Source organism: Colobus angolensis, unplaced genomic scaffold (genome assembly GCF_000951035.1).
Source record: "Colobus angolensis palliatus isolate OR3802 unplaced genomic scaffold, Cang.pa_1.0 Scaffold9, whole genome shotgun sequence".
Lineage (NCBI taxonomy): Eukaryota > Metazoa > Chordata > Mammalia > Primates > Cercopithecidae > Colobus > Colobus angolensis.
Genome location: NW_012122931.1, coordinates 5,315,240 through 5,324,972, shown reverse-complemented (window position 1 = coordinate 5,324,972; position 9,733 = coordinate 5,315,240). Strand labels below are relative to the sequence as shown.

The 9,733-nt window shown below is 54.8% G+C and overlaps 2 protein-coding genes across 3 annotated transcripts in view; one reads left to right on the top strand and one right to left on the bottom strand.

The window, feature by feature from the left end:
- The window catches only part of NTMT1 (N-terminal Xaa-Pro-Lys N-methyltransferase 1), a 27,882-nt gene that overhangs the window by 2,328 nt on the left and 15,821 nt on the right, over window positions 1–9,733 (top strand). The gene's annotated exons all lie outside the window — the stretch shown is intronic.
- LOC105504152 (chromosome unknown open reading frame, human C9orf50) overlaps window positions 1,382–9,733 on the bottom strand; it is a 19,666-nt gene continuing 11,314 nt past the window's right edge. Inside the window, exons 5-11 of the mRNA XM_011931441.1 lie at window positions 9,512–9,732; window positions 9,184–9,274; window positions 8,964–9,080; window positions 4,648–4,811; window positions 2,596–2,758; window positions 2,264–2,412; window positions 1,382–1,588 (exon numbers count right to left, since the gene is read on the bottom strand). Of these exons, the coding sequence (XP_011786831.1) occupies window positions 1,485–1,588; window positions 2,264–2,412; window positions 2,596–2,758; window positions 4,648–4,811; window positions 8,964–9,080; window positions 9,184–9,274; window positions 9,512–9,732 (1,009 nt within the window). The 3' untranslated portion in view covers window positions 1,382–1,484. The remainder of the gene's footprint in view (window positions 1,589–2,263; window positions 2,413–2,595; window positions 2,759–4,647; window positions 4,812–8,963; window positions 9,081–9,183; window positions 9,275–9,511; window position 9,733) is intronic.

Here is a 9,733-nt window from a genome sequence, read left to right as displayed (position 1 = left end):
CTGCCCCCGCGTGGGCACATTGCGGCGCTGCAGCCGGAGCAGGGGCCAGGGCCCGCCGAGGCCCTTTGGGGGAAACTGAGGCTCAGAGAGGGCGAGGTGGGCTGCGCAAGGCCACCTGGAGGAGGGGCGGTAGAATCAGGCCTGCTGAGACCCGCAGGCTCTCCAGGAAATACAGAGCCTGGGTCAGGGGACGGGGCGTGAAAGTCCAGAAAGGGAGACAGAGGGGAGGGGACGTCCCAGGGACTGAATGCAACTCCTCGTCCTGGCTGTGTCTCCACCCCTTCCTTCCAGGAACCCCCCGAGTCCAGCAGTCAGGTACCCGGTGGAGGGGCGGTGGCAGCACTGTCTTCTTCCTATCCCCGTAGAGTTTGTCTAAACTGAGTCTAGCTCTGTTGCCCTTCTTCTGGAGTCAGGGCGCCTCTCCCAAAAGGCCCCCCCATCCACAACCCATCCGGGCCCTAAGGACCCCCACCAGCCACCGCCCAGCCCAGTCCCACCGTTTGCAGCCCATTCCTTTGCCATTAAACAAGGCGCCAGGGTGTGGATTCCTTGCCGTTTCCTCAGCGACCAGGAGGTGGCGAGAAAGACCCAGATCCTGGATAATGGCACGGGGCTGGGGGCCACCGGCAGGGGCAAACCTGGTGGGCAGGGGCTTGGCGGTGGCCTGGGGGTGCTGGGTCAGTGCCTGCCACCTTGTCTTTCGCCACCTCCTGATACAGATTTGAACATCCACCCCCTCGTCCCCAGACTAGGAGAGAAACAGCGGGCTCCAGCCCGTCCCACCCAGGTGCTTTGCCTTCCAGGACCAGAGGGTACCAACCCGGCCGGGGACACTAACACAGGGCTCTTTTCCCTGGGCTGGAGTCTGGACGCCCTCACTCCATAGTGGATGTCAAGATGGAGGCTTGGAGGGGGAGGACAGAAGCTTGGGGTGAGGGTTCTCCACCCCTAGGCTGAGTTTCCAGCAGGTGCCTGCTTCAGGTGTGGGCTGATCTAGGTCGACAAAGGCTTGGTCCCAAGTTTTTTGGGTTTTGTTGTTGTTGTTGTTGTTTGATTTTTTTTTTTTTTTTTTTAAGAGGCAGGGTCTGTGTTGCTCATGCTGGTCTCAAACTCCTGGGCTCAAGCCATCCTCCTACCTTGGCCTTCCAAAGTGCTGGGATTACAGGTGTGGACCATCACGCCCAGCATGTTCCCAGGTTTGAGGTGTGTGGCAGGGTCTCCCACCTTCCAGAAGAGGGGTTCACTTGGTACAAGTCCTGAACCCTGGGGATACCCCATCCCCACCCCTCAGCCTCATCCTGGCTGTGTCTCGATCCCCTTCCTTCCAGGAACCCCCAGAGACCAGCCATCAGGTACCCAGAAAGGCTTGTGTGAGACCTACTGGCAGGTCTCAGCCACCTGAGATGTGCCTTTATTTGTAGGCAAGGAAGGACGCTCCTCATTGCCTGGCCCCTGTGTGTCCCTGGCCTTGGGGTCGCGGGTGTTCACCTCTGATCTGGCTGCAGTGTTGCGGAGGCCAGGAGGAGATGGTACCCCTTAGGGCGGCCTTGCTTCAGGACCGACTGCAGTGAGACAGAGGACCAGCTGGCTGCTACTGGGACCTCAGGGCAGGGGACTGGGCTCCCAGCAGGATTCTAAGCTGAAGCCCTGTTGGGCAGATAGTGCTGCCAGCCTCATTTTAAAAGATGTGGAAACAGATGCAAGGTCGAGCACGGTGGCTCACGCCTGTCATCCCAGCGCTTTGGGAGGCCAAGGCGGGCGGATCACCTGAGATCGGGAGTTCCAGACCAGCCTGGGCAGCATAGTGAAACCCCGTCTCTACTAAAAATATAAAAATTAGCTGGGAGTGGTGGTGGGTGTCCCCATTGCGGAGGTTGCAGTGAGCCAAGATTGCGCCACTGCACTCCAGCCTGGGCCACAGAGCAACACTCTGTCTCAAAAAAGCAAAGAAAGGGTAGGGTAGGGTAGGATAGGGTAGGATAGGGTAGGGTAGGGTAGGGTAGGATAGGGTGGGGTAGGGGAGGGGAGATGCAGAAAGGAACTGTGATCAGAACCCAGGCACCTGGCTTACAGCTGCGCCTTGACTGCTGCACTTTGAGGGAGATGCAGGAACACCGTGTGGCCACTGCAAGCCCCCACGGTGACTTGGCTCGCAGGGAGGATCCACTCCCAGCCCCAGTCACCCCACCAAACAGGGCTGCTCCCGGGGCCAGCTGCCAGCAGGGGCTCACCACCTTCTGGCTCCAGGAGCAAGACCATTTGCCCACCTGCTCCAGGTTGCCGTAGGGGTCCAAGAAGGCTCGAAGGCCGCTTCGCGGTCTCTGAGCAGCGGCCTTCTTCCCTGAACAGAAGGGCACGCTGCTGTTCATGGAGGTGTCCTCAGAAAGATAGCCCTGTGTCTTCTGGGTGGACCTGGGGGAGACAGGACCCCATGAGCTTCCTGGACTCTGAGTCCCCAGCCCACCCATGGCTGGCAGGGCCCTTGAGGACCCACACTGACAACCCGCCTGCTGCCGGGTGGGGAGGTCTGTAAGCAAGCCGGGTGGGGAGCCCTTGCAATGTCCGCGAGTCCCATCCCCTCCCCCAGAGCCACACAGGCCAGCACAGTCCCAGCACCAGGAGCTGGCCAGGGTCTCCTCCTTGGCCTCAGGGTACAGGGCTTTGGGCAAACTCTCCAGCCGTTTTCCGACACTCCCAAACACCCGCTCCGACGCCACTGGCAGGGCGGCCTTCTGGTTCACAATGACGCTCTGTTGGACTGCAGGAGAGAGGGCAGGGTGAGATCCCTGCCCGGGAGGAGGGCACTGGTGCCCCCACCTTCTTTTCCTCCCTCTGGCAGGCAAGGCCGGTCAGAGCCCTGTCTCCATGGCAACCCCAGGCTCCCCAGCGCCTTCTGGCTGCCTCCGGAGAAGGCTTGGGTTTTAAAACCACCTTGCGTGACTGTTTCTGTTATACCCAAGCTGTGCCCCTGCGCATCCCCACTCGTGCTGCAGCCAGAAGCGTGCCCCCTTTCTCGCAGCGGGGAGACTGCTTACCCCATCATAGAAATCCCAGAAACCATGCTGAGAGTGCTGAGGGCTTCAGGGAGGGCTGTCTCAGGGCTGGGGGCTCTTCCCGTCCAACAGCAGCCATGTGAGATGGTCCAAGGACCCTGAATTCCCCAATGGCTGCCGCAGGATGGAAAGGGCTGGGAAGCAGCAGGCTGGCCCCCACATATCCTGGGCACTCTGCTGCCCTGGACACCATGATAGCTCCTTATGGCCAGTGGCTGACACGGAATCATCTCCCGTATGCACCAGCTGCCATTCACATGAAATTGTTTCTCCTGGGCTTGTCCTGGCCTTATATTCCCAAGAGGGGCCCAGGGGCACTCTGGCTTCTATCTGTGGCTCTGTGTCACCCACACAAGCCCATTCTGGTTCTGGGGCCTTGGTTTCCCCACCAAACACACAGAAGTTGGGCAAAAATCACAGCTTCTAACTCCAGCTTCCTGTGATGCTAAGGGGACTGCGTCAGATCCCTCCCAAATCAGTGAAGGTCCTAGGTTTGTAGGGCATAGCCCACAGCTAGACCTTGAGGCAGACATTTCCTGAAACTGCACATAGTAGGTGCTCAATAAATAGCTAGAGGAAGTTGACCGTTGGGGGCCCTGGGGGCTGCTGGATCCTGAGAAGAGAAGAGACTGGGTACACAGGAAAAGGTTGAGCCTGGTTAAGGTTATACCAGAGTAAGAACAGGGACTTCGGCCGGGCGCGGTGGCTCAAGCCTGTAATCCCAGCACTTTGGGAGGCCAAGGCGGGCGGATCACGAGGTCAGGAGATCGAGACCATCCTGGCTAACATGGTGAAACCCCGTCTCTACTAAAAAATACAAAAAACTAGCCGGGCGAGGTGGTGGGCGCCTGTAGTCCCAGCTACTCGGGAGGCTGAGGCAGGAGAATGGAGTAAACCGGGAGGCGGAGCTTGCAGTGAGCTGAGATCCGGCCACTGCACTCCAGCCTGGGCAACAGAGCGAGACTCCATCTCAAAAAAAAAAAAAAAAAAAAAGAACAGGGACTTTCTCGCCTGCTTCTCGAAACACACTTCAGAAAGCTCACTGGGAACTGCAAAACAGACACCATTACATCCAGGGCCTGGTGGCTCTTAGCTTCCTTGCTGGACCAGGCAGTGCCAGCTGTCTCCAGGAGAGAGAAAGTTTCCTCTTCCCGGCTTTTCCGGGCACCTCCTCAGGCAGCCTTCGAGGTCTGCCTTCATGGATGTCGAAGGAAGATGCTTCCAATGGCATCTGGACCTCCTCCAGCCCCTGTAGGCCATGGGGGCTGGGGAGGGGAGCAAGTGTAGGCTCCAGAGGCTCTGGCTACGGGTTTCAAGGTGGGCAGATACAGCGTATGAGGACCCCTTGGCAGCAAGCAGTCCAAGGTGCTGCCCACGTTGGAACACCTCCACTGGACTTCAGACCTCTACTTGGTCCTCGAAGGTCACCCTGACATCTTCCAGGGTGGCCAGTTCAGGCACATCCTCTGCAGGGTCACTGATCTCTTGGCCTTTGCAAGCCGGTTCCTCACTCCAGGGGCCCAGAACTACAGCCTCTCTGCCCTCCTGGCTGGAACTTTCTGGAGTCTCAAGGCTCCCCATCCTGTCTGCTTACCTGAGCATCTGCGCTCCCAGTAGCGGAGCATTGTGTCCTGCAGGGTCTCATCAGCGAACCGCACCTGGAAAGGGCAACACCGCCTGCGGGGCCTAGAGCCTTCCGCCGAGGGGTTGTGGGTCAGTGCAGCCTTGAGCTTGGGGACCTGTGCACCGTGGGGCCTGCTGAGAGAGGGGAAAGGAGCCTGTGCTCACAGCCCCCCGCCGTACCCCAGCACACACCCACCAACCCCAGACTCGCTGTGAGATTCTGGACAAGTGCCCTACACTGGTCTGTAAGAATGGATAACGCCGGCCGGGCACGGTGGCTCAAGCCTGTAATCCCAGCACTTTGGGAGGCCGAGGCGGGCGGATCACGAGGTCAGGAGATCGAGACCATCCTGGCTAATACGGTGAAACCCCGTCTCTACTAAAAAGTACAAAAAACTACCCGGGCGAGGTGGCGGGTGCCTGTAGTCCCAGCTACTCGGGAGGCTGAGGCAGGAGAATGGCATAAACCCGGGAGGCGGAGCTTGCAGTGAGCTGAGATCCGGCCACTGCACTCCAGCCTGGGCAACAGAGTGAGACTCTGTCTCAAAAAAGAAAAAAAAATTATAAAAAAAAAGAATGGATAACGCCTATCACAGAAGCCAGCCTTAATGGAGCACTTCCTACCTGCCAGGCAGGCTTGAGCACAGAGGTACACCATCACACCAAATGCACACAGCCCCCACGAAATGCTGTTATCATTCTCATTTTATAGTTGAGGAAACAGAGGCACAGAGACTATTCCAAAGTCATGCAGCTCTAAGGCATGGAGCCAAGACCTGCATCCTGGTTCCAGAGCTGGCACCCTCGCACGTAAAGCAATTTAGCAGAGACAATAAGAATGCCAGCCCAGGAGTCATGCAGTCCTGGGTTTCAGTCCTGACCCTTTTGAGCCTCAGTTTTCTTATCTGCAAAATGGGAATATTGTGCCCACTCTACAGGGTTGTGAAGAAAGGAAATGGGCCGTAGAAGTATCCAGCCCAGGGTCTGTGGCGCCCAGAGGAAACTGGGTTTTTTTGTTTGTTTTCTTTTTTTTGAGACGGAGTCTCGCTCTGTTGCCCAGGCTGGAGTGCAGTGGCCGGATCTCAGCTCACTTGCAAGCTCCGCCTCCCGGGTTCACGCCATTCTCCTGCCTCAGCCTCCGGAGTGGCTGGGACTACAGGAGTGCGCCACCACGCCCGGCTAATTTCTGTATTTTTAGTAGGAAAAGGGTTTCACCTTATTGGCCAGGACGGTCTCAGATGCCTGACCTCAAGTGATCCCCCCTCCTAGGCCTTCCTAAGTGCTGGGATTACAGGCGTGAGCCTCCCCCCAACCCCCCGCCCGCACTGAGCTGTTACTGTAACTGTCTATCTCAATCATGCCCCATCCCAGCCACAGGACCTTACACGACCTTTGGCAGACTGTCTCCGAGTCTCCATTTTGCAGTTTTTTCCCCTTTAAATTATAGGCACAATAATACCATCCTCCTGGGTTTGATGAGTATCAAATGACTTACATGAGATATCTAGGACATGGCCTGGCACAGGGTTTGGCCTTAATCAAGGGTATCTGTTGTATGTATATTTCATAGATAACATTGTTCCATTTATTGTTATTAATTTCAGCCTCAACTGGGTGAGGTGGCTTATGCCTGTAATCCCAGCACTTTGGGAGGCCAAGGCAGGCAGATCACAAGGTCAAGAGATCGAGACCATCCTGGCCAACATGGTGAAACCCGGTCTCTACCAAAAATACAAAAAAATTAGCTGGGCACGGTGGCGTGCGCCTGTAGTTTCAGCTACTCGAGAGGCTGAGAATCACTTGAACCCAGAAGGTAGAGGTTGCAGTGAGCCCAGATTGCCCCACTGCACTCCAGCCTAGCGACAGTGTGAGACTCCGTCTCAAAAAAAAAATAAAAAATAAAAAATAAAAAAAAAATCAGCCTCGGCCGGGTGCAGTGGCTCGCGCCTGTAATCCCAGCACTTTGGGAGGCCAAGGCAGGCAGATCACAAGGTCAAGAGATCGAGACCATCCTGGCCAACATGGTGAAACCCGGTCTCTACCAAAAAATAAAAAAAAAATCAGCCGGCTGTGGTGGCATGGGCCTGTAATCCCAGCTACTAGGGAGGCTGAGGCAGGAGAATTGCTTGAACCTGGGAGGTGGAGGTTGTGGTGAGCCGAGATTGTGCATTGCACTCCAGCCTGGGCAACAAGAGTGAAACTCTGCCTCAAAAAAAAAAAAAAAAAAATCAGCCTCAAGGGCAAGGCTGCAGGAAGGCCTGCTTGACCCACCTATAGCTCTGTTATTGAGGAAGGTCATGGCTGGCGGTTGGAATGCACATATTTATATGTCTGCATCCGTTCATCAGACCACATCTGTATGTCTGTGTAGATGCGGAGGGAATGTTTTTCGTCAACCCCCAAAGAGTCAAGCAGTCGGGAGGTGTCAGGACAGTGCCTGGTTACATGCCTTGGGACCTAGTCATCCAATAGTTGTGTGCTCAGGAACCCCTGCTCTCTGCTGGCTGCAGGGCCAGGCAAAGGCATAACCCAGCTCTGCCTGCCTGCCTGAAATCTCAGCATCTCCCCTTGAGGGCCACTGGAGCCTGTTCTGAGGCACCCCAGTGTCCCCTGCAGGGCCTACCAGGGAATCTCACACACAGTAAGGTGCTCAAGTATTTGCTCTTGAATATGAAAGTCTATAACTGTGTCTGTCTCTGCTTTTGCTCACATTTGAGAGAATGAATTCCAAACTTTTATTTATTATATCTTGTGAGAAGTCATGTGTATATTTGGCCTGATTGGTTGAAAGTTCTGAGGTTGATAAATGTGTTTCACTTTTTTTTTTTTTTTTTTTTTTTTTTGAGACAGGGTCTTGCTCTGTCACCCAGGCTGGAGTGCAGTGGCACGATCTTGGCTCACTGCAGCCTCAACCTCCCAGGCTCAATCAATCCTTCCACCTCAGCCTCCCGAGTAGCTGGAACCAAAGGTATGCACCACCATGCCCAGCTAACGTTTGCAAGTTTTGTAGAGACAGGGTTTCACCATGTTACTCAGGCTGATCTCAAACTCCTGGGCTCAAGCGATCCTCCTGCCTCAGCCTCCCAAAGCACTGGGATTACAGGCATGAGCCACCATGCTTGGCCATGTGATCCATTTCTAGTTCCTACTCTGATCCATCAGTAGTGTCTACCTGGAGTACTGTGCAAGGAAGGGTTCTGAGGCTCAGTGGGGAAATATGATCCATTAGTTTTGTCTGCCGTGGGTATCAGATGAGGAGGAATGATATGTATGTGGTATCTTTACTCTCCCTGGTCTTTCAACTCATGGGCAGTGCCATTCACCCTTCACTCCTGTTTAGGCCTGGAGGAATTTTAACCTGGAGGAACTGTTTCTGTCTTCTTTTCCCCCTCTGTTAAAACTGTGGTATCTAGGCCCAGGTAGGTTCCAATGCCTAGGCTCTTCTTTTACCTCCATCCCTTATTTTTCTCCCAATATTCAACATATAGTAAAACCCAATAAAAGTTAGAGTAAGAAATGGACAAATGATGGTGGGATGGGCAAAAAGATGGAAGACTGGGTGGGTGGGTTGATGGGTGGATGGACTGTGGAGTGAGTTAATGAAAGGGTCTGAATAGAACTGAAGTATGAATGTATGGGTAGATGGACAGATGGGTGGCTGGCTTTTTATGTAGATGGGTATGTAGGTTTGTGGATGGTTTTATGACTAGATTAGCGATGGACAGTGTCCTGGGTTTACAAGTGGATGGAAGGATTTGTAGATGGTTGATCAATGGATGGATGATTGATCAATGGATGGATGGATAGAAGTGTGGGAGTTTTAGATGGATGATTGGCTAGCTGGTTGGCCAGGTAGATGAATGGATCCACAAGACACCTGATTCATGGGTGGGTGGGTGAGTGAATGTATGTATGGATGGAGTCATGGGTTCATGATAGATGAATGGGTGGATAGAAAGATAGATGGATAGATGGAGAGATTCATGAACAGGTTGTAGAAGATCTGGTTCATGGATAAGATGGATGCAAGGATGGATGGGTGAATGGAAAAATGAATATATGAATGGATTTATGGATGAATTATGTGTTGGTAGAAGACCTCATTAATGGATGGGTTGATTCATACATGAACTGGCGAATGAATCTTGAATGGGTTGATAGAAGGTCTGATTCATGGACAGATGTATGTAAGGATGGATGAATACATTCACGGGCAAAAGAGGAAAGAAAGGAGGAAAGAAATGCCCCGTTCCTCCACTACCCTACCCTATTCCTCCCATCACTCACTGGTTGACATTTCTGACAGTGGTGAATTGTGAGTGATCACCCTTCAGGGGCCCCAGAGTAGGTGTCTGATGGAGCGAAATCTTCCTCAGACTATCCTGGAGGTGCGATGACTGGCCCCTTAAAGACAAACAGGCCACATCTGGCATGAGTGGCCAGGCTGTCCCTCTCTGGAAACATCGATGGCAACCCCGTCCCCACCAAGAAGGGAACTGACGCTTACCACAGGTCTGGGAGGAATGAACAGTTGGGACACTGCGGAGACCCTGGGCAGTGCTCTAACACACCCCTTTGATGTTGTGGTGCTGGGGATGCTGGAGCCAGGAGTAAACAGTTGTTAGCCTTGGCTGGGGGTCGGTCCTTCCTAGTCATACGGCCTGGGGTGATGGCAGGTCAGCCTTCAAGGAGGGGTTGCGAGGGCTCTGAGATACTCAGCTAACATTAGTATCCTTCTGAGCCTGTGTGGTGAGGGTGTTGGGTGCGGGGACACAAGAGACCACCCTCCACCAGGAATGACTCGGGCCCGCCCCCCAGACCCCGCGGGGCCTCACTCAGTGGCTCCGGCTCCTCGGCGCACTTCTCCTGGAGCTGGTGCAGGAACTCACGGAACCTGCTGGGGAGGAGCTCTACTAGGAAGGCGCCCAAGAAGTCGGGGTCCTCCCTGGCCACGCCCCTCCGGGGACGCTCGCGCTCTCCAGGCCCGGGCTTCCTGGGCGCCGATTCCCGGGACGCGCCGGCCGAGAGCAGGGGAGGCAGCAGCAGGGACCGCAGCA